Below are 24111 nucleotides of genomic sequence, written 5' to 3'. Positions count from 1 at the left end.
TCATTCATTTTAAAATTGCTATAAAGAAAAGAATGGAAACTAAAAGACAAACTCTCTTCTTCATTTTTCCAGCTAAGCATAAAGGTCTCCTACTTGAAACCATTTTCAGTTCTTTCTTTACTTTTTTTTCCCCCCAAAAAAATAATGAGTTAAAATGTATGGGTTAGATCCAACATTTCACTGCTGTTCTTATTCTTGGGGAGTTGGGAGGTGGAGGAACTTGCTGCCAAAGCTTCTGAAAAGAGAGTTTGGGCTGCTAATTTTCCGTTCACAAAATCTAAATTTCCTCATGCATCTCACACAACTCATGAAATAATATGAAACAGTATTATATCACTGCAAATTGAGACATTTTATCAAAATAAAGAGTGATGATGCCAACATTTCATTTGTCATTTCCCACTTGTCACTTTTCACTGACAAACTGTTACACATACAACTTTTGTCAAATGTTTCATCTTTAAATATGTTCGAAAATGCCATTATATCTCAGTATTCATGTAAGGAAGATAGTAAAAACTACTAGGTCACCACACATTAGATGTACAGCTTTAAAAGAAAAGCCTCTTTATTAGATAAAAGAGTATAAAGGACTTTTTATTTGTTTACATGCTATATAGGATAAAGTTTGGCTTCCTGAAATAAAACTATGTATATATTCAATGCACTGAATGTGAGATTATTAGTGATAAAAAACTTTTTTAATGGTGAGAAATTGGGTCGTTTTTATCTCAACAGAAACTTAACAACTCTAAAAAGACCAAAGAAAATAATACAATTTGGAATTCATCTAGCCCTATTAATTCAATATGTCTTTTTTGATATATACACATAAACTATCTCTACACGAAATTCATTTAAAAAAAAAAAAAAGTTGGGGGGTGAGGTTTAAATTATCAAAGTGTAACCAACAAACTTGACTGCTTATCGGATATACCAAATAATAAACATGTCTTGCCAGTGATAAAATTGATTTCCATATTCTTAAAATAACTCATTCATAATTTTAGATATCTAATAAATGATGATTATTCTGTTTCCCTCCCTATAGATACATTCAAAAAAAGGAGAGAAGACAACATAGAAAATCTAAGATGTAGAGACTGATTCTGTTAGTCACAACCCCCTGGGAAAGGAGGATATTGCTTATTTTCTACAAGGGTTAAAAAACAGATGCCTTCAGGGACATCGATGTAGTTCCAATGCACACACACATACACACACATTTCAGTGCAGATGATTTTGAACATATAATGGTCAGTGGGTTTCTGCTGATGGAACATAAGGCTTCCAAAACTACGCAAAACATCAAATTATGCTCAGGACTTGAGGGGCGGATACCCTATGTTCTGTTTAATGTGTATGTTCCATTGCATATATTTTTTTTTAACCAAGTATATCTTTATTTTAATAACAGGCCAAGGACTAAAAACACTTTAGAGAAGGGCTATTTTTCTACCTCAGCAAAACTACAGAGGACATGCTAGATTGTTGGATGACCCCAAAGCCTAAGTTCATTCTATTTAAAAGATCTTAAACCCTTAAAAAAAGAAAAGTGGAGTGGAAGAGGAAAATACAATCTTTTCTCTTTTGAAGTAATAGCATGATTCCTCCCTATAAGCATAATGGTGTTCATCATTGGCTAAAATGAATTTAATGCTTTCTCCATTTTTCCCACGTTGACAATAGGTTTCTAAATTTCTAAGTATTTTACACATTTCAATACATCAATATCTATACCCTTTCATATCTGCACCCCTTTCACACTGTCTCTCTATAACTGCAAATATGGTGACTACACCTAACCTGAACTGCATTTCTTTGCTTAATTGAAAAGGAAACGTTCTCCACGTAGACAGACTAGCCATTGTTGTAGACAACGTAGACATCTCTAAACGAGGCTTAGCCCAGCAATCATGATCACATTCGCTTTCCTATTGGAATACATCAATGTGCATTTAAATAGTAATTTTTTTTCTCCTTGCAACAAGAGGTATATTCTTGACACAGCTGCCTGGTAGCAAGAATAGGTCTACTTCTGGTCAACTAGTCATAAGACAACTTCAACAGACAATTCTTTAACAAAATTCAATTATTTTAAAAACTAATGCTTTTTCCCCAATACAACAAAAATCTCTAAAAGACATTCCCACTGTTTAAACATTTTCCCCGAAAATCTAGAACATTTCACACCAATAAAATCATCAAAATTCACAGGAAAATGAAAAATATCAAAAAGATTTCTGATGTTTAATGCCTCCTATCAGCAAATACACCATCTGGTATACTCAAGCGCTGTTCATTCAGTTTAAATAAAGCTGTCTGAAGGTTCTTCTTTAAACCAAACATTAAAAAATGAAACTGCTTGTGTTAACAATGAATGAAGCGCAATAATTTATTGCTATTAAAGCACAACTGGCCAATGCCTTTCAGCAGTCCAGGAGAAAAGCACGACACCTTGCTTCCTTTGGAAACTTGATTGGTACCACTTTCATTTTATGCTGTAGGATGCATGGCTGAAGCATTACATACAGCAGAACACTTTAGGTACCGTTTCCCCCCAAAATAAGACCTAGCTGGACAATCATCTCTAATGCGTCTTTTAGAACAAAAATTAATATAAGACCCAGTATTATATTATATTATATCACATCATATCATATCAGACCCATCTTATATTATAGTAAAACAAGACTGGGTTTTATATTAATTTTTGCTCCAAAAGACACATTATAGGTAATGGTCCGGCTAGTTCTTATTTTCGGGGAAACACGGTACTTATGCTAATAGTGGTAAAAAGGATCTTCTTATTCTTATTCTCGTCATCCTTAATAATCTTTTCTTTTTCTAAATCTTCAAGTAGATATGTAAGTTTTAATCACCAATTTCACACATATAAATTTCCCTACCATTAATCATTCTTTTTCAAAATCCTTATGGAGTGAATTACTAGCTGAGAGGGGACGCCAATTCTAGTAAGTGAATGTTACCCAGCAGGGATATAAAGCTGTCAACACCACCGTGCTCTTGCTTGCTCTAAACTCTCTCCCAGCCTTCATATGTTTTTTAAAGAGATATTAGCCTTTTTTTTCCTAAGGACCTTCTATAAAATCTGACTGTCCTACACATCTGAGCACTTATATTTTATTACATACATGCTTTAAAATATTGCTTAGATAAGAGCAAAAACATCCTAGAAAGTGTTGGAAAGACAAAGCAAAACTGATCTACTTTCCTATCGTCTTCTAAAGCTAACCACATTGTAAACAATTCACTAACTTTTAAGTCCCCTATTAAAACGAAACCTTGAAGACTGTTATAGTGTATCTACGACCTGAACTAGTTAAATCCAGACACTAAAATAATGTCTTTTTTATGAACACTTAGTTCTCACCAAAAAACATACCAAACTCTCTCTCTCCCTAAAAACAGTAGAACAGCAGCAAAATAATTTACTATTGCAACCAACGCATTCGGAAACATTTTACTCGCCTGTTTATCAAAAGCTACAGGAAGATAAACTGCCATTTTATTGGGCAACTAATTAACTTAATGATTTCCTCTATTTTTAGGGGGGAGCTTTTAAGAAAGAAAATCACTAAAGATTAACAAATACACCCTCCCAAATTTTGAGCTCTGTTTTAAAAACGTATTATTATAGCCATCTTTACCACATTGATAAGACTGCAATATATCTGAAAAGGAAAATAAAAGATGCAGAGCTATAAATATTTTTGTAGTTGTCTACACTTACTATATTGCTTCATAAAGAAAATTTAAACAAAAGGAGGTAGGGTGATAAAAATATAATCTATTTTTAATTACTCTATGTTCCAAAAAAAGAAAATCAATTATCAAGAACTGCTAACTAGAAATATATTTTAAACATTTTTTTAATTTAGAAAGTGCATTTTTAAAAGCTTTGCTTTTCTCCAATCTATATACATGATTAAAAGTTACAAAGAAGTGAAATCATTAACATCTCAATGTACACGTGGAAACTACTGTATATAAACTTAAACCCCCAAAATAATCATTAACATTCAATAAGAAAACTTTGTATTATTGAAATTTTATGTTCTAAGTTGTTACAGTTTTAAAGCTTTCTAAATTAAAATCTTTCCAAACAACCTATTATGCTATATATAGAGTAAAATCTCTTTTTTTTAAAAAGTCTTTTAAAATCTACCATATGTATTTTAACCACTTTATTATTAAGCATTATAAATGGTACTTGTTGAGACAAAATAATGTCATCTTTATTTTCAGTTTAAGAAACAGCTAGTAAGAACTTTGATATTACTAAATGAAGTGGAAGCACAGAAAAAGTGACCAAAGCAGCTTGTTGAAACAAATCTATTATTCATCACCAAGATTTAATAATTTCAGTTTATAACAAATTTATAATTAGTGGTCAGTGTGAATTATAGTCTCAGAAAACATGAAAAGTAATGACTATTTTACACTAAAAGTAGCCCTGGGTCAATAAAATTAGGCAGTTTCTTTCATAGTTCAATATAACATAGGGGGGGAAAAACTTGTTTTAGGGAAGCACGATTGTTAACAATTACATTCTAAAAACATTTAGAGACTTCTCTCAATTTAGTGAATTTTACTAGGTCTTCAGAAATAAACCAAAATTGCAAGTCCAAGTTTTTTCTTTATACATCCCCTCCAAAGATTTCCAAAGGATTTTTAATCAAACAGTATCAGCATATTTCATGTCATTTCACATTTGGTTCTACCATATTCACTATATAGTTTTCTTTCTTACATGCATATACTAAAAGATGAAAAGTCTGAAGTTATTGTTCCAGTCTCAAGACAGCACTTTAATAAACACCACTTTTAAAAAGTGGGTCACAGAACTATCAAGTTTTCTTTTGCTTCATTAAAGTCTATCTTCAAGTCCATAAAATGGAATATATAAGCCATAATCTACAGCGACATCATTTTTTTAAAAACTTTACAAATTGCGAGAACGCGTTTCTCAGGGGAGATGATTAGTATAAGGAACTAAGGCAAACCATCCTAAATGTCTACCGTTAAGAAATAGTAATTGCAACATAAGTAAAAATAAAAACCTGTTACTTTATAAAATGTCTATTTTTAACTCTTTAAAAGAGAGTGGACATGGTAGAGTTAAGTATTTACTTCAAAATGTATACTACGGCTATTAGAACATGGGGTTGGAGCTTATCACCAAGTTTTATCAGGGTTTTGTATCATTTCAGGCAGGCTAGTATTAAGAATTATATTAAATAGGCTACTGCTGAAAATATTAGGACAAAAACACTTTAGAAGCAAAAAATTTAAACTAGTGATTTATCCTGAACACAATAAAACTACATACCATGTTAAACTGTGCATTTTATTTGTAAAAATACAGCTAAGCAAATGGCATATAAACCTCAAAATATTTTAATATTTAAATTTTTGCATAGCTTCATTTTATAAAATTACTTTTTCTAACCATTTTAATAGAAAAGTAGTTGTTTGAGTAGTAAAAACTACAAAAGATTTTGTTTAAATAATATTAAATTCTTGGAAAGGGAAGCATGTCTCCCCATTAAGGCTATTATGCTATTTTTACCTGCTGTGCTATAATTCATAACAAAGTTACAAATGCATATGACTTTAAACTTTGTAGGAAACAGTAGCATTAAAGCCTCTAAGGGCCTGATAGATTCATAATGATTCTTTATCTCACACTTGAAATGTGGTAGGAAAAACTCACACTTGTTACTCATTTGTCTCAAAGCACTGACCTGACTACAAAGTAACAACACTCTTGCTCCTGTACTAGCCCGATCATTAAAGACTAGTCCACAAAAGCGAATGCACCTAAACTTCATCCCTACAAAAGACACTTTGAGGCAAGGAAAAAGAGTTAAATCACTAAAAACTCTCTAGGAAAATCTAGAAACAGTTAGCTGGCTGTGACATAAACCTGCCAACACCTCAGAACACAGTGGCAAAGTGCCCAAAAAATGCCACCCTTTGGGTAAACCACTTTCTTGTTTTAACTCAAGATGAAGCTACCAGTTGCAGATGAGAGGCGACGGGGATATTATTTGGCAACCTGGAATTCACTTCCTGTAATCCTACACCGCGACAGCGCCTAATCAACCTGAACCCTGACACCCGGGCCATTATCACCGGGCCGCCGGCTGCGCGCGCCTCCTCGCTCGGGGCTGTTACCTCCCACGGCCTTGGCCACGGCGCCGTTGGGCCTCCCGCGGGCTCCCATGGGGTTGCCGTTCTGCTCTAGCCGGGCCACCTTCACCGGAGGAGGCCCCTTGACGTCGGGGCTGCCGCTCCGCCGGTCGGGGCTGTCCCGCAGACACGGGCTCTCGCTCCGCCGCTCCATGCTGCTCCGACTCGGAGACAAAGTTCCCACCGGCAGGTCGCAATAAAACGCGCAGGGACCTAGGGAGGGGGCGGGGGGGAGGGAAAGGGGAGGGAAGAAAAAAAGAGGGAAAACCGCTCACACACGTGATAGACGTTCAGGCCAGTGGCAGAGCGATGCACCACAGCCACACAAACTTCCTCCCACGCTGCCCAAGGGGCCCGAGCCGGGAAGTCCCAACCTTACACTGGGCAGCCCAAAGTAAGCCCAGAACTTGGGGTGTTGCGACTCTGCCCAGTCGCTGTCCCCAAGAGTAGCCCTCCTTGATGATAACTTTGGGGCCCGCACCCAGGGGCACTCAAATGTGGCCCATCCATGGGGACAGGAGAGGCATAAACCGTTCCCGGGTGCGACACCCTCACAGTTTGGGGGTCGGAGTTTCCGAAGAAGTGAACTTCATAAAATGACATCTCACCCATTCAAGGAGGGAGTGGGAGATGTACACAAGTCAATCAGCAGCAGAATAAAACACATGACAAATGCTCTGTGAATGGCGAAGCAGGAGCCAAAGGCCTGGCAAAAGGACCCCGAGTCCCCGCGTTTTACCTTTACGGAGCCAGTCTTGAGACACACGCACACACATACACACACTTTTTACAAAATTAACCCTAATTCTACATTAATAAGCATCCGAAAACACTTGGAGGTATGTATCAGAATAACCTCCAGAATCACAACCTTCATCACAAGGGCGGAGGCTGCGATTGTTATTATTTTGTAACGTTCTTATCTTCATCCGATCCCAAATGTTTTTTAGTTTTTTAAAAGCTCTTCAGCATGAAACACAAAAGCCAAAAAAGCATTTAAATTATCAGGTGCAGGACCAGCCAGTATCAACCCCAATTTCTGAATCTCTCCAAAAAGTTTTCCTTTGGGTCGCTTGGCTGGCAGCGCTCTCCTCATGGAACCCGCGGATCTCCGCACCCCTGGAGTTTTTTGGGGGGGGCAAGGATAGAGGGGGGAACACCTGATGAAACAGCATTCACACTGTCACTGACATCCCGGAAAAGCAGGAACCCGGCACAACAAAGTGCGCTGGGAATCCTCTCGGACGCTCTCGCTGTGGGAGAAGCTGCGTCGCCACGGCTCAAGAAGACAAGGTGGGGGTGGCAGAGGGGAGGTGAGAGAAAAGATGCGAGACACACAGAAACCGAGCGGCAGGGTTGCTGGAGAAGATTCCGCCCGCACTGCCCGGCTGCGCTGTGCGAGAGAGCGAGAGCGGCGGGGAGGGAACTTAGCCGGACCCGGGGCTTCCCCTCACTCCCGAGCGCGGCGCGGAAGCTCTCGCCCTGCGTACTTACTGCTCACGGTCTGTCTGTAACTTGGCTGGCGGGGGCTCTGTCCATGGAGCAAAAGTAGAGAATCCAGGGTGGAAAGTTTCTGGTGATTCGCTGTGCAGTGTTCTCCTAATCTTCCTTTCTCTTTAATCCTTCCCCTTTGCTCTTCCCCAGGTCCTAACGCTTACGGTCCTGGGTCAGGGTGTCTTCTAGCGCGGAGATGGTTGTTATGATGATGATGATTGGGGGGGAGGGGGAGGAGGAGGAGAAGGAAAGGAGGGCTCCTTCAAAGGGGCACCCGAGCGAGCGGGGGAGGGGACGGCGGAGGAGGGGGAGCAGAGAGGAGGCTGAAAAAGCCTTTTCACGCCTTCGGGAAGGAGACCGGTTCTGGAGACGGAGGGCTGAGAACTGGGACGCGGCGCAGGCGGGTGGGGGCTGAGGCTCCGAAAGGCCACTAGCTCTCGAGGAGGCGCGGCCGGAGCCTTAGGGCCGGTGCGACCCAGAGCCCAGAAGGCGCAGGGACCCAGGACCGCGCGCGGGAGGAAACGCGGCAGCTGCCCAAGCTGTCACCTCCAGCCTCTCCTCTCTCCGCCGCCGCCGCCAGCAGCCGGAGCCGGACTCACTGACACGCCGCAGAGAGAGACACACTGAGAGGGAGATGATTATTAGTTGCGTTGAGTCATCAGGCAAAGTGAGTCCTTTTGGGTTGTCCTCGGTTTCCGATTTCTCCCCTCCCCCTTTCTGTCCCCAGACCTAGCGCCTTCAAAATAATAATTTGGGGTGGGGGTAGGGAAAATCTCTGGGTTATTTCGGGATGGGGGTTGGGGGGAAATGTCTAAACCCAAGCCAGAATGGTCCACCGCAATGAAGGAGAGTGGGGGGCGGGGAGGAGGGCTGGGGAGGTTGCCGGGGGAGGGGGGCCCCGCCTGGCAGGAAATTAAACATCAATCAATCAATCGCTGTGAGCCCTGCGACCCAACAGCGGCGGGGCTGCGGAGGAGGCAGAGGGACCCGCGAGGGGCGGGTGGGAGGCAGGGGCGAGGGAGGAGGAGGAAGAGGAGAGTCGCCTGTGGGAGAGCGGTGTGGCGAGGACCGCGCGCGGGGCGGTGGAGGACCGATGGGAGAGAACCAAGTGCCGCGCGAAGCGGTGGCCGCGGCCGGCGGGTGGGTGCTCCCAGTGCAGGCGAGCTCCGGGGCCCGGGATCTGGTCCTCCTCCTCGCGGCGGGTCCAGGGCGCGGCTGCCTCGCCCAACCCCTAGGCTCACTCGTCCCGGCGCGGAGGCGGCAGCGACGAGGCAGGCGCTGGTTGCTTGGTCTCCTTGAGGAGGCGCAGACCCGCGCGCTGGAGGCGGCCGCGGCTGCCTCCGCTCGGGGTTCTGCTAACTGCGCCGAGTACTTTCGACTTTGGAGATAGGAGGGCTATCGCCTCCCCCACCCACCGCCTCCGCCCACCACCCACCGCCTCCGCCCCTCCGAGCAACTTTTCCCGGTGCCTGAGAGCTCCCCCTCCGCGCGGAGCCAGCCGTCCGGGCCCGCCGCACCGCCGCAAGCGCGGGGAAGGCCGCTTCTCCCTCAGAGCCGGCACCGCCGCGGGTCCAGAACAATAGCCCGGGTGTCCCAAGTGGCAGGAGCACCGGCACTGCCTGCCGGGCTGCGGGTGGCACAGGAGAGAGAGCTGTGTGGGGGGCTCAGGGCGGGGGGCATCCCTGGCTGACGTCCCTGGAGCGCTCGCCGCGCCGGCGACATCTCGAGCAGCTCAGCCCAGGCCGCCTGGAGGCTGTGACGAAGTGGCGGCCAGGGCGGTGGGACTGTGTCCTCCGGCTGCGGGGCTGGGGCTCCTGGGATCCCCAGGGGCTCGGGACCTGGGCTGCGAGCGCGGCAGAGCTGTGCGGTGAGGACCCAGACGCTCCGTCCCTGGGGAGGCCGCGCGGGGGCGTCTCCAGCAGGTCCCGCGAAGGCGTAACTGAGCCACAAACTTTTGCAGACTCCCGCGGCCCCGGCGCTCCGCAGCCAGGCTCCGGCCGCGGTGTTCATTTAAGGTGGCGCGGGCACTTGCCGAACAGGCCAGGCTCTGGCCGCGCTTTTGTCCCCGAGGTCCTGCTTAGGCGCGAGACTTCCTTAAAGAAAAGCACGTGGACAGGGGACGCGGCCCCCGCGAGACGCCCGGGGACCGGCTGACACTCGCCGTCCCGACCTGGGGCGGGAAAATGTGGACGCGATCCCGTTTGCCTTGAGGCCGGTGAAGCCCTCTCAGCTGGCCGCACCTTCTGTCCTTCCCGCACACCTTGGCTCTTCTTCCTTATCCCCTGGACCCCGAGGACTCCCCACATCTCGCAGCCTGAGCCACCGTTCCCCCTTAAGAAGCGTTGACTGTACGGCGGCGCCAGAGGGCCAAACTAAATTCGGTTTCGGGAAACGCTCACGGGGACAATTCTGGAAATTCTGTTCGGGTGCACCGACAGCGGGAAGTCGCGTCAGTCTAGTGTGCCCCGAGCCTGGCCGAGGTCCACTATCCGCACCCACCCGGTGGGCGGCGTGCGCACGGCCATCCCCTGAAAAGTAGGGGCCTGGGAGGCGGGGAACCCTCTGGAAGAGAAAGGGTCCCAGAAGCGAAACCTGCCCCTGGCCTAAGTCTCAGTGCCCAGATGCCGGAGAACCCCGCATCCAGGCGCCGCCCACCAAGTTCCATAGGAGCCGGAGGCGACTCCGGAGGCGGTCGGAGCCCAGCCGAGAAAAGAAGCCAGCTGGACAGTAAAGCTTCGAGGAGCCACCCTGGGAGTTTTAGGCAGCGTTTTCTTTTCCCTGATTTTTATTCCCCAAATCCCATCCCCCCCACCTCCCCAAACGAACGGGTTAGAGAAAATGCACAATTCAAGTCTGAGAAAAAAAGTGGCTCAAGTAAATCAACTCGTGGTGGTAGCTAAAAAGGTTTTGGCTGCAAAGAAACAAACTGTAAGTTTGATCGACAAACTTTTTTCTTTATATGTCATTTCACGTCGGAATGGGAAGGGGATGTTGCAAAAACCAACTACCCGGTCAAAGTTTGAGCCCGTTCTCAAAATGGGGAACGGCGCATTTCTTATTAATATCTGAACAACGATAATAATGCTGTTTCTTTCCTTACCTTGGTATTGAACTGCAGAATCCTCCTCCGGATCAATGTCCAGGAACTTAGAAGAATTGGTGATATTAGGACTTCAGTACTTCTGGGAAAAAATGCAAATGGTTTAGCTAGGATCTTTCCTGTCTGATTCGTCACTATTATTATATCTGATGATGCGAATGGTTGGAGCGATTCAATCTAAGTCATTAATGAGCTATTTTATAAACACCACTGTTTGAAGATCATTTGCATTTTGCGAAGGATCACTTCGCTCACCTCGCAGGCTTATGTCAACAGCATGATTACGGGACTTCAATTACACTTTTATAAACAACACAACCGTATTGTTAATCAGTTAATATTTTATAAAGTGTAAATATTTTATTATGCTTTGAAGGGAACTATTGATTCTAAATTATTAAACCCCTGAGAAGGGCGATTTAAATAGAGTATGCGATTAAGTACAATTAAATGTACGTTGTGGCTAGTTTGTTTTTAGATTCTGCACCCTTTTAAATTCATTGATTTTCTCTTTATTGGAGTTTCCTCTTGTCCGTTTTTGATAGTGAACAAATCTTATCATTTTGGGCAAAAGAGCTCAAAATATTTAAAATTGCATTTAACAGAAAGGGAAATATCGAATACTATGAATTATTACCAGAAATGTATTTTGAATGCTTGTAGATTTATGTTTAGTAGTAACTAACACATTTTACAAATTTCTTTCGATTTAAAAAAGGAGAATGCTCAGAAATTTTGTGATATATACCCGGTGGTTTTTTTTTTCCCTCGAGTTTTATCCCTAATAAAGGCCTTTTCTGTTTCAAATTGCATAAGCTTTTTACTGCACAATTTTCGTATTAACCTTATTTCAAACGAAGTAAGCAATTATTTCCAGCATGTTTAATTTTGACAATAAGAAATTTTAAGCAGTATTTTACCTTTCACTAGGATTTGCTACTTTTTTAAACAGTAAATAAATTATGATGATTCAGCAGTTTGGTTTGGTTTCGTTTTATATTCCTCAAGTGGTTTATTTCCAAACATTTTTAAGACAAAATTATACTCAAGAAAAAAACTGCTTTTACCTACTTTTTTTTAAAAAAAAATTGACCTGAAACGCATTTTTGTGCATTATGCGATAGTTTGCTGCAGTACTCAAAGCATAAAGTTCACATTGGGGGACACTTTTATGTCCCAGCTCTCTTCTCCCTGACGTTTTCATCCGGAATCTACTCAAAGTTTTCTCCCTTTCTCCCCACTCCCAGTTTTTTCATATGTCATTTAGTCAAAGGTCGCCTGTCTTTCATAATCACACTGAGATTTGTTATTTTAGAAATCAACGGATCTTTAAACGCTGGGCTTAAATATGCATGTTTCTTCTTATTTCTATGTTCTCCCCCTTTCCCTCTAGCTCTTTTCAGGCCTTCTCCTTTCTTTTATGGCCTGCACTTTTAATGACAACATTTCTTGATTTCTGTCTCTGGACACCGATGTTTTGGCCATGCTAGCTCTCCATTCTGGCCAACTTTCCGTCCCCAATGCCGGTGCTGGATGACCTAGGCCCGACTGCAGCGCGTAGGGTGCCTGGTGCCTGGCTTGGAACTCCTGCTCTCGGCTGGGCCACTGGGGCTTCTGAAGGCTCAGCATCCATAACCAGGTTCCCTAGATTTCAAGTCCGATCACCCTGGCAAAGAGGCCCTGCGGGCCGTGCGCTGCCCCGTAGAGAACCCTGGAAAGTTGTGCCGCGTTTTCCCTCCACTCCCGCACACACAAGGAAAACTCTAAAGAAATTGCCAGCGTCAAAAGCCTTCGACGGTTCCTGGGTACCCACACTGGCCTGCCTCTACCCCACTCCCATCCACCCCCACCACCACCCCGCCCCGGGCTTGCTCTCTGCTGGGGGCAAGAAGAGGGCGGGAGGGAATCGTTTCTTTCACAAGAAACAGCACCTCTGAAGCCAATTTCCACCGCGGACTGTCCGGGGAAAGTTGGGCGACCAACATTTTCGCGGATCGCTTAACTGAGTGGGGCCTGGATTGGCATTTGGACGCGCCAAAGGGACGAGGGCCCGGGGCCAGAACGCCCCGAGGAAAACTCTCCTAGAAAGCCAGATCGACTAGGGTGGGCTGGAGCCCTTTCCCAGATTGCTCCGGGGAGTCTGAGGACTGACCCGAGCGCAGGGGGCGGGAGACACTTACTTCGTTATCCGCACGCCTTCCTGGTTGGCATCAGAGCTGGACAAATCCCAACCCGCGCCAGGCAAAGATAAATTACTCCTGGCTCCCGCAGAGGCTCAAGGGGCCTCGGCGGGGGCGGAGCGGTGTGGAAGCTGTGGGACAGGGCAGTGGAGGTCCTGCTCTCGTGCTCAAATGAATGAGCCCCTGCGGCCTAGACAGAGAGATGAGTCCCAGGGAGACAACTAATTGGGGAGGAGTGATGGTCAGCGTTAGCTGGTGAGCCGAGCACCCAGGAGGCCAGAGGTTTGGGGGTGAGGGGAACGGACAAGGCAGAGGCCCAGAGGAAGAGGATGGAAGGGGACGCGCGAAGGTCAGCCAAAGAGCTTCGGGGTCCCAGATATATGCACTGCCTGCCCCGAGTGAAAAAAGAAGGTGACAGGTTTCGAAGCTAGGGTAGTCGTTAGGTCTAAAGTGTGGGTGGGCTTTCGCCGAGGCTGCTGGCTGGGAGACCTGAAAAGGTGGAGAGACTGTGGGCTCCGAACACTACTCCAGTGACACATGACAACGACCCCGGGGATCCTGGATCCCTTCCTTCTTTTCCAGAGTCAAAAGCTTAATAGCTCAATCTCCTTCTGCAGCATCGCAGTGAGAGAATGCCCTGCTAGCATAGTTTGAAAAAAAAAAAAATAGGAATCGACTTTAAACGACGGGCTTCTCGAGGCAAAGGGGTGGGGGGGAAGAAAACGGAATGCCAAAGAAACCACCGCTGCCTCCCCGCCCCCTTCGGAGCGGCCGGGTTGGAAACCAAATCGCGGTCGGGACCCGCTACATTTTATGTCGGGGAACACGGAAGAAGGCAGAGGGGATCGGCCCAAAGTAGTATCAGAGAAGAACCCCGTGGCTTCCACTGGTCACTGCCCGGTCACCTCCGAGCCCGGGTCACCGCCGGGGTCCAAGACCCGAGCTGAGGCGTCTTTTCCCGACAGCGCCACCGCGTGGGCTGCGACCCAAACCTGCGGCTCCTATTCAGTCGGTAGCGTTCCGGAGCCGGCCCTTCCGCGTCGCCTCCACTCCTCCGGATAAGGATGCGGCGGGGGATGGGCAGGTCCCTAGCCCGGGACACAGCTGGACCACCCAATACAAAAACGCGCGGGGCAGGCAGAACGTCACCGCCCTCACTTTGCCCTAAACCCTTGTATGAAAAGTACACCTGGAAAGCCCAGGCCACGGCGCCCCAGCCGCACCCCAAACTCCGGACAGGCCAGCCTGTATGGTGAAATCTGCGCCCAACCATAGCAGGGGCGAGCAAGCCCAGAAAGTCGCTTCCGAGGAAGCCCAACCCTCAGCCGTTCCGGGAGCGCTTTGAGGCTCTGGGCCCGCGCTGGTCTCGATCCGCACGCAGGAGAGCCAGACAGCCTGCTGCGGGACCCAAGGTCGCAGGCACTTACTGGGACCTAGAACGATGAGAGTAGTCTGTCTATCCAGCGGTCCAAACCTGTCCAGAGTGGAGGAGAACCGCGAGGGCTTCCTTGCCTGGCGACTCGCAGGTTCTCTTGGTTTCGCGAAGCGCTACCACACCCTTTTAGTCCGTCAAGGCTTGACCCCCAGGCTAAGGCCCAGGTGGCTGTGACAGTGATGTCCTGAGGCTCAGTTCTTCCTCACCCGGCGGTGCCTTGCCTCTGGGCCCTGCGGCCAAGCTCAGCTGAGCTAGGCATCACCTTGCGCTGCCCTGGAGCTTCGTCAGGACTTGAGAGGCCACACGTCGGGCTCAGAGGACTTCAGTGGGTAGATTGGGGATTATTTTAAATAACTTCAACTGTTTAAACGCGCGCGCGCACACACACACACACATTTTGGGACTGTCAGTTACTGAAAGAGCCAACGACCTAGAAAGGTGTAAATTCACCTGGTATTCACCCAATTACAAAGCTCCCAGCCCCACACAAACCGGAGGGAACCCTGGAAGCCTGAGCGGCCCCCCACCTCGCGGCCAGCGAACGCATTTCTGCCGGACGACCGGTTTGCCATGCACCCGGGCGGGAGCAGAGCCGCCCGCCCGCTGAATTCCGGCGCTCAGCGTCCGCCTGGTCTGCTCACCCACACCTCTGTCATTAACTGTGGCCTGTTCTTATCTAAATTCTAATATCCATGGGCCACGCGGACCTATCTCCAAGCGTGCGAGGTCCGGCACCCCTGCCAAGTGGCTCACCTTAGCTCGCTGCGCCTGCCTCTGCCCCGGTGCCCAGTACCCAGCGAGGGGCTGCGGGTCAGGGCTCGGACGCCTTCTGCTTACCTCCAGGAGCCTACAGCGGGTGCCTGCGGCGTCGCTGGTCCAGCCCTCGGGCTGATTTAAATAACTAATAAGCTTAGAGAAATTTTACGAGGGGAACTTTTCCTTTTAGTATCAATAAAGCCTAGTAATTGGGTTTGTTGGTTACCTAAGCTCGAAGTTTCCCAGTCTTTCTGTTCTCTCTCTTTCTCTCTCTCTCTCTCTCTCTCTCTCTCTCTCTCTCTCTCTCTCTCTCTCTCTCTCTCTCTCTCATTCAAAAGCAACCTTTTTAAAAACCGGCAACTATGTGTGTGTTTGCATGTGGTGTGCAAGTGTGAGTATGTGAAAGAAGTTGTTTTTTCGCAAGTCCTTTGCCTGGAGGACAATCATCATTGCTGCGCTGTAGTGAAGAGTTTTGAAAGGTGAACTGTTGTTATTTCAGAGGAGAAAAATGTTGACAACAATTCAGGTATCACCATACAAGTATAATATAAGGGGTGTCTAAGGGTTTTTCGCTTTGGATGTGATAAAGACATTTGCAGTGTCTCCCTAATAGTTTGCGTTTTAATTAACTTTCACTATATTTTGGTTTCCCCTCCTGGATGGTAGTAGTATCTGTTGTTTTCAGTAAAGACTTATATACTACGATGTATCCTAAAGTTTTGTTTCTATTTTCTAATCTTTTTGAAAGCATGCTCTTACTTGTGAAGAATTTTTCCACCTGGGAACCACGTCTCAATTTAAAAATACGAAATACCTGTCATGAATAGTAATCGCCAATAGCCCCTTACTGTCGGCAGAGTTGGCGCCTATGCAAAATCTCAGAAATCTAAAGGCAATCTAAGTATGTTTCTCTCCAATCATTGCGATATATATATTTTTTCCCTTTCTGTTGTATGGAAGTAAAAAACAAAATCTTTTAAAGGACTTTTTAGAAAAGCATTACGCTAAAGTTTGCTTGAACTTAAATTCCCTACCAGACAAAAACGTAACTAGTGCCTGCCAATGTCAGCCAAACGAAATGAAGAGCATTTCTGAGTCAGATTATTGTTGGGGACAGAAGCTAGTCAATGAAAAGCGGTGAGAATTGAAGTTTGCAAACCAAGGGCGTGGGGGGGCCAGGGTAGAGAAGCCAGCTCCTGAGGTTCCCAGGAACACACCCAAACATGTGCGCTCATATTTTCAGTGTTTACAAATATAGAAAAGTTTTCCTTTCCACTTTTAGTCGGAAAACTGATGAGCTTCCCTTAGTTCATCTTGTTTTAGGCGGTGAGTCCCAGAAGTCGGCCGAGGGTTGCGTTCTGCGAGGTAACTTCCGGATGCCCAGAGTTATTCATTCGGAGATAGACCCAGCTCTTAGCACAGTCGCAGCGGAGAACCATTTCCTGCCCACCCTTCTCAGCGCAGCCGCTTCCCCAACCTCTCCGCCGCACCCGCGGGCTAAGGGCACCAGAGCGCCTTACCCTCATCTCCCTTCTCGAGAGCTGCCCCAGTGTTGGCACTTGGCTGTAGAGGAAAGGAACCTTGAGCTGCGGGTGTATACATCCCGTTTGCCGCTTTCTCAGAGAGTTACAGACAACCTTCCTTCCCGGCCAGGCTCCTCTTACCACCCATCCTCCTCATTCTTGCCACCACCAGGATCCTAGCGCCCCACCGCAGGGGCCACATGCTGAGGCACTCTCTGCAGCAACCCCTTGTACCCCCTGCCCCCCAACTAGCCTTGTTAAGGACGAGTCCTCCGGCGCTGTCCTCCGAGTGCCAGGAAGTCGAGTACAGTGGCAGGGAAAGATGAAAGGATTGGAAAGGAAAGTGCAGGGCTGAGAAGGATAACTCAGAGCCTCGGCTATGGTCACCTCAGCCTCCCCAAACAACCCAGGGCCTCTCCTTCCCTCCCAATCCTTCCACTGCAGGTCCCCCCACCCCCAGCCGTGGGTCCCTGAAGGAGCTGCTCTGTCAACCCAGGTTGTTCCCTAGTTTTTAAGCACCCCCACCCCCTTTACCTCCCTGCTATCCCATGTTTTGTTTTCAGTTAAGCTGTTTTCTGACGTCGTGGAAATTCCACTTTTATTCTTTTTCTGTCTGCCTCACTCACAGTCCTTTAAAAAAAAAAAAGTATCCTCTAAGCCTGGCTTCTGCCAGACCCTCTACACTCTCCCTAAGCTCTATGTGCAAGAGGAGAAGAGATTTGTCTGTTTATAGCAAATTTAATTAAGACAGTTATGTGCCTGAACTCTTTGGGCCCCCAATCAATGCATTTTGATTTGGAAAGTCAAATAGAATCATATCTTACACTTCTGTTACCCCTGATGACTGTCCAGGCTGGGGACAGAAGCTGTTGTTCATCTACATTGGCCTGGACCAGGGTGAGTCCCCTGCAGAGCTTGCCTCCCTGCTTGTCCCTTTGTGACCTCCAGTCTTGTCATCTGGCAAGATGGAGGCCTTCCTGGTAACTGTGTGAAAGTCTGAACACCCAGAGCACTCCTGGTGGCCCTTAACTAAGGAGCCAAGCACAGGACTTCTGGGGACCCGGCATCCCTGGCTGCCAAAGCCCCAGGCCATGATCCACTGCCACCGCCCACCCAACCTCAACCCAGCAGTTTAGCCTTAAAGAAAGCGGGGAAGGCAAGTCTCTCCTTTTCCCCAGTTGTGCATCCAGTAGCGTCCCCCGCTCCCAACTCAGACTTAGGTGCAGGGCTGCAGCCTAAGCGTTTTTTCTAATTTGTCATCATTGCAAACCTCAGACAATTGGAGTGTAAAACTTGAAGGGTTTCCAGGGATATGCTGACATCAGGCACTCAGTGGAAGGGGTGGGGGGTTGGCTAAGGGTAGGGCACAGGGATGTGAGACAGACATCCCAGCAAGCTCTCCTGGACTTGCCTCCCTCTGCAGGGTATACACCACTTTTCTACCCTTACCTCCCCTCCCCCTGTTCGCTAGCATCCTGTCACCTCTTTGGCCTTCAAAAAGTGAAGTGGGAGATAGTGTCAATGTTTCTCAGCCTCTTTCCCTCCCTCAACATTGTCCTGGGACCCAGGACAAAGAGGCTTGGGCCATGTTGCCTGTGGGACTTGCTGTGTCACCGTCTGTGGTGTGTGCGCTTCTATTATTCCTTTCTGTTCCCCACTTGCAGCCTCCAGGACCAGCATCCATGTTCTCCATCCCTGAGATTCTGACCGCTGGGGAGCTGCAGACCAGCCACTGACTTAATCATACCATCTATAAAATGATCCCTATAGTTTTCAGTAGATTTGGATCCAACAAGGGTAACTTTATTTTTTTAATTATTTTTTAGAAATTGGGGCACTTGAAACATTTGAGCATGGATGTCAGGGCGGGGGCGGGGCGGGGGTGTCTCAGGGGAGTTCTCCTGAGAGCTGCTGGGAGCAGCCACATTTGCTGTCGCCAAGGCCTTGACTGGATTGGCTCTGCTGGCTCGTGTGCTGTATGTAGCTCCCCGGCACTGCCCCCATCCATGGCCTCCTGCAACTGGGGGAAGGAGGATTGGGTTGGAGGGTCGAGTTTGGGGGGGAGGAACACTTTTTGTTTTTTGTTTTAATTTGTTTTTATTTCTGTGGAGGACTAATCCCAGCACTAGAAGGGTGCAGCAATTGTCCCCACAAACTGTCAGGCAGCAGGAGGTGACAGTGTGGTGTTAGCTCTTGGAACGCAGCCTGGAAGGGCATTGGGCCTCTCCTCTGAGACCCAGTCACCCTGCTTGTGTGCGAATCTTGCCTGGAGTGTTTGTGTCTGCGTGTGAGTGTGGGGGAAGCTGGGCCGGTGCCGTATCCAGCCGTATCCACCCTCGCGCGGTCCTCCAGAGCAAGGCTGCAGTGTGGACGCAGTGAATGAATCCATGAATCAGCTCTACAGCGGAGGGGCAGTCTCAGCTAAGTGGGCTGTGTGCAGCTGCGGCCGACTGCCCCCTCCCCTTCTCTTTGCAGGCGTGAGGTGGCCCGGGAGCTCCGCCAGCAGCCCCCGCCCCTCAAGCCCTGGCAATCTCTGCATTTTGTCATCACGCCCGAGTATTTGACATTCGCAATTATCTGCAAATACCCTGATCGGTTTGTATATGAAACACTTTTTTTCCTGCCTAAAGGTTGGAATCTGGTAAGTTTCAGACAAGTGGTTGCGGGGGGAGGTGACCCGGGGGACCGCGGGGGACCGGCTGGGTGAACCCAACTCAGCGAGGTGGGCGACAAGAAGGGACGAGTATGCGTGCTACCCCCTCCTCCCACAGCTCCATTCCGAGGAAAGGCCGCACTGAGGTAACGAAGGGCCCAGGCAGCTACCCCGGGGTCCTCCTCTGAAAGGAGCGCCCCCTAATCCCTCTGACCGGTAAACTGCAGGACTAGTGGGGATCTCACCAGAGGCAAGGCCCGGAGGTTAATCATTTTGATAACCACAAAGGGCGCTGCCCGGCCTGGTTGCCATCACTAAGAGTGTCAGTCACCAGCTCCCGACCCCGTCGCAGAATTACCTGCTCAAAGAGCCATCCCGGAGAGCCCTTTGCTCCGAGCTCTTCCAGCCCGCCGTCTGCGGGAAGTAAACCGCGCCCTCAATCAAAGAAAGCGGATGTCCCTTTGACCCTCCTCCGCCAACAGACTGTTCCTAAATTCAGTAGGGCAATGCCAGCCCGGGATCACTCACCACTCCTACATAGCAGCTTCGGGCTACCTGCCTATTACACAGCAGGTCTACAAAAAGAAAAGTGGGGGCAGGGAGAAGAAAGGAGCGAGATTACTTGTCTGATACTTCTGCTGCCTAGGGAGCCTGGTTCTGGCCCCTGGCTGAGCCTAGGGGTCTCAGGGGCCTCGGGGGCCTTGGGCCCAGGGACTGGGAGAGCAGACCTTGCGTGGGCTAGGTGCACACAGCCTGGTCGCCCCCTCCCCCACCCGATGCCCCGTTAGGTGTCTCCCTCGCCAACAAACTGTGCCCCTTTGCAACGGGAGTTATCAGCAACTTTAGAAACACCAGACCCTTCAGTGAAGCCTGCTCCCCATGCTCATAGCTTGTGACTCTGCTATCGACACTGGGTTTAGCTGCTTTTCACACATAGTATTCACATTTTCTGGGAGAGTGCGCAGGGAAGGAGGTTAGAGAAAGTCTGGGGGAGGGGGTATAGCAACACCTTTAAGAAAAATTGCGAGGGGAGGGGAATTTAGAAAGTCTGTCTCTGTAACAGTCCAATAGCCAAATCACTGGCGTATCCTGAAAAGGAAGAGAGATGGGAGAAGCACGCGGGAAACAAATCCCTCCCTCATGCCTTGCAAACTCCCCAGTCCAGGTCACCCAGGCTGGGGACCGAGCGTGTGCTGCTAGGAGGACATCAGGTCTCCCTGCCCCTGCTCAGCTCATGTGGGTAAGAAGGCGTGGGCGGCTTGACAAGATCGTTACAGTCTCCTGTGGTGCCCTTGACCCACGAGAGCCCAACGCAGAAAAAGCAGCCAAAGCAGCCGAGGCGACTTCTCTGCTCACAAGTTGCATTCCCCTGCCCGAGGTTTCCCAAGAAGCATCCCGCAACGCTGGGACCATAGGCCTCCTTTCCCCGGACTCCTTGGAGCTTGGTCTGCTCTTTGAGTCCGGCTGTGAACACCCACCTAGGCCCTTAGATTAGGCCCCGCCTTGGCTGTGGATGCCAAAGTGGGGTACCGAGGCCCCAGGCTGCGCCAAGGCTAGTAGGTTTCTGAGTGGATAGGATTGGGGGATGGTCATGACCTCAGCGGACTGGTGACACCCACTGTGCCTTGCATTGCCTCCCCGATGGCCCTCCGCCTGCGGAGAGGGAGGCAAGGGCAAGGTGCCCCGTGGCAGGTCACTTTCATCCCTTTATTTCATACATTTTTTTAGATAGATGTATGACTGCTAGATTCCAGCGGTCATAAAAATGCCCCAAGGATTGGGCGAGACTGCGAATTTGGCGCCTCAGAGGACCTCTCTTCAGTATTCTGTTCCCTACCCAACCACCTCGCCCGTGAGTACCCACGGCAGTGCTCACTTTGGCAGAATTGATGGCTGTTGCGGCCCAGTGGAGTGCGCATTGCCCCAACTTGCGCCTCCAAAATGCACCCTTGCCAGAGCTCCTACACCGCGCACCCCTAAATGAGCTGGCATCCCCAAGCAAGTGCAAGCATCCTCCCGCTTTGAAACCAATTCACCCTACGTCTTTCATCCCAAACGGCTTTGCCTTTGGGCGCTACTCTGACCAAAGTCCCAGGAGAGAAGTCCTGAAGGTGAGAACCAGTGGCTTAGGGACTTCTCTGCTCACCTGGACATGACACACTCGAAGGCCTCAATTAACTATCAGTTGTATCTGGGCAGATGGATGCAAAGTGGCTGCGCCCCGCAGAGGCACTCGCTCAAGGGTCCAGATCTCCGAGGGCATCTGGAATCCGGGTTGTGTTGACTACCTGCAGCGTGCACGCGGATCCCAAGTCAGGAAAAAGGATGCCGTGTAAAAGGAATGGTCGTTTACCTCTCCAGGGAACAGCTGTGACTTTGTTGGTAACTTAAGAAGCGCCTCTGAACTTGGGGAGAGCGTTTTGGGGAACCTCCTTGCACATACCCCACCCCTGCTTTCTGGGCCTCTTTCCCTCCACCCTCCTGTGCCCCCCTCCTCCCCCTTCAGTTAGAGGCGCGCAGTGGGCACTCGGTTTACAGAACCGCCATTTCAGACGTTTATTCGCAGCTAATTGCTTATGCAGGAAAATGCTCGTTACCCAGGCCGAAAGCTTCCGCCCTGCGCTGGCCAACCCCACCGGCTGCAGCTCACTGATCCCACCAGCGAAGCCACGGAGGAACTGCCTGCAGGGAGGCGGCAATGCCGCTCTGGCCCGGGCCACCAGCACTGCTCCGGACTCCCGGTAGGGGGAGCAGTCACAGCCACCACGCCAGCCTGGATAGGCCTTAGTTTGGCTCTCGCTGCCAGCGCCAACTCGGAACGCGCAGCGCAGGCGGCCTCGTTACCTGCCTTCCAGGTGCTCGTTGCTAGCAGAGAAGGGAACACTGGGCCGAGCCAGCTCCTAATCCCTGGTTCTTGTACAGCAAAGAACATAGGCGAGACCGAAGTATATTCTTTAGTTATAAAGAAATTTGTTGGTGAAATCAAGTCCTTTGTCCATATTCAACGAAAAGGAAAAAACCAGAACAAAACAAAATATAGGTTTATGCATATAAAGAACTGCTCTTAGTTCCACAAAGTTTGAGCTTTATCTAAAAAATTTTAGGTGATCTAACCCCTTTTCTCTGTTTCAAAGTCGTTTATTTCCAGGAGACTTAGATGTTCCCAGCACAAAATAGGAGGTCAGGTGAGACGTGCTGTCTTTGCTGGCTTCTCTTCCTTTCTGACTCCATATGCTTAAGTAAGGATTCAGAAGCTTTCATTTTACGATATGACCAATATTTAGGGAACAACCATAATCCAGGGCCAAGGGGAACCCACAGACCACCCCACTGTGCCCAGTGTGGCTGCACAGCTGTGCTGAGGGGCCAGAGATTCCTGGTCAATACTCCCACAGATAAAAGCCTGCAAACTCTCCTTTTACAAAAACCCCGCAGGAACCTACAACTCACAAGAGCTCTCCAGAGCCCAAGTCATCAAAGTCTCTCCAGAGAGAATAGCCAAAGCCAAGAATTTCACCCTTGGAAGGAAGCCTAAAGACCATCTAGTCTAACAGTTGTAGTTTACTGGTGAGGAACTTGAGCTGAATAAAGGCAAAGAATCACATGTCCAGTGAGAAAGCCCCTGAATGCTGAGCTGAGAGGAGCTTTCCTCTTCTGTCCCTCACTCCAGTATAGATTTGACTACAGAGTATTAGAAATGCATTTTACCGTTGTCATTATCCTCGTAATTATTATTATGTTTCCACATATTTTAGGGTTCTTTGTAAGGCATATGCCTTTAATAATATTGTAATAACAAAATCTGCAAGGTCTGTGTGAGAAAAGTATTACAGTTGGCTCGAGGGAGGCTGAATTTTAGAAATGAAGTTACATATAGCATTGAAGCAATTGTGGGAAGACTAAACAAAAATAGTTGTACTGTTTTATCCCAATTTAAGAACATTGAATATGTGCAAATATACGAATGAATGAACAAAACAGAACAAAAGTGTGGTATTGTTGGTATTATAAAGGCATTCTTCCATGTTGTGTAATTTTTCTCCAAAAATCAGAGCTAATTTAGTGTACTTAAGTATTTGTTTATAGACTTTTTAAAGTGTTAAATTCTGGTGTCATTTTTATGGACCAAGAGGAAAGTATATAAACATTTTAAAAATCGGATTTGAAAAAAATAAAAATCAAATTTCTAAAACATTGATTTAGCCATAGTAAGGGAAATTTTTGGAATGAAATATTAAGTGATAAGAAAACACTCCCCACTGGTTTTGTAATAAATCCTGAGATATAAATGATATTTGTATCGTTCTCTCCACGATTACCCTCTTTGTATTTTTTGATAAAGTCAACAAAAAAATTATTTACAAGGACACTCCACTATTCCTTTTTGTACCTGGTTCACAAAGGCACAGAGATACATTATCAAATGGAAATGTCTCAGTCTCTTTCCGTAACTAATGTCTGATCTTTAGCAAATGGCGCTGTGATGTCATTGAAATGGGTATTGGACAAGGTACCAATTGATTTATTGATTTCCCTTCTTCAAGTCCTTTGGGAATTGGGGAAAAGGAAAAGCAGAGGTTGGCTGAGATGTGCAATACTTATTCTATCGTACACATGCAAAAATTGTATTTGGCTGATAAAATTGACAATTCAGAAGCACTGCTTACAGAAATTCATAATGGAAATGACATGAAGACCACTCAACGGATCAACCCGCCTCTCCCCCATCCTGTCATTTTATTTGCCCTTCCAAT

At 47.8% G+C, this 24111-nt stretch overlaps 2 protein-coding genes across 9 annotated transcripts in view; one reads left to right on the top strand and one right to left on the bottom strand.

Annotated features, from left to right (window-relative positions):
* Positions 1–24111, bottom strand: part of SATB2 (SATB homeobox 2) — a 282872-nt gene that overhangs the window by 165968 nt on the left and 92793 nt on the right. For 2 of the 8 annotated variants that reach the window (XM_033112094.1, XM_033112091.1), the window contains exons 2-3: positions 10811–10892; positions 6202–6429 (exon numbers count right to left, since the gene is read on the bottom strand). In XM_033112094.1, coding sequence (XP_032967985.1) covers positions 6202–6370 — 169 coding nt within the window. In that variant the 5' untranslated portion in view covers positions 6371–6429; positions 10811–10892. Of the gene's footprint in view, positions 1–6201; positions 6430–7710; positions 8503–10810; positions 10893–12990; positions 13053–15178; positions 15453–24111 lie in introns of those variants that run through there. The other 6 variants (XM_033112092.1, XM_033112093.1, XM_033112096.1 and 3 more) reach the window with 6 other exon arrangements.
* LOC117025835 (uncharacterized) lies at positions 10522–23476 on the top strand. Its single transcript, XM_033112098.1, has 7 exons — positions 10522–10638; positions 18369–18501; positions 19180–19345; positions 20518–20597; positions 21086–21468; positions 21557–21739; positions 21940–23476. Exons 5-7 carry the CDS (start codon positions 21247–21249, stop codon positions 22423–22425), a joined length of 891 nt encoding a protein of 296 aa, XP_032967989.1. The 5' UTR covers positions 10522–10638; positions 18369–18501; positions 19180–19345; positions 20518–20597; positions 21086–21246; the 3' UTR covers positions 22426–23476.

This window comes from Rhinolophus ferrumequinum, chromosome 8, assembly GCF_004115265.2.
Source record: "Rhinolophus ferrumequinum isolate MPI-CBG mRhiFer1 chromosome 8, mRhiFer1_v1.p, whole genome shotgun sequence".
Classification (NCBI taxonomy): Eukaryota; Metazoa; Chordata; class Mammalia; order Chiroptera; family Rhinolophidae; genus Rhinolophus; species Rhinolophus ferrumequinum.
The sequence above is the reverse complement of the archived record's forward strand: the minus strand, read 5'-3'. Positions and strand labels throughout refer to the sequence as shown.

What these genes read in the sequence shown, in the direction of transcription:
- LOC117025835 (XM_033112098.1), top strand. Translation starts at nt 21,247, where the DNA reads ATGGCTGTTGCGGCCCAGTGGAGTGCGCATTGCCCCAACTTGCGCCTC. An exon ending in CCAGGAGAGAAGTCCTGAAG is followed by an intron (nt 21,469 to 21,556) that starts GTGAGAACCAGT and finishes GTATCTGGGCAG; the next exon opens with ATGGATGCAAAGTGGCTGCG. An exon ending in GAACAGCTGTGACTTTGTTG is followed by an intron (nt 21,740 to 21,939) that starts GTAACTTAAGAA and finishes TTGCTTATGCAG; the next exon opens with GAAAATGCTCGTTACCCAGG.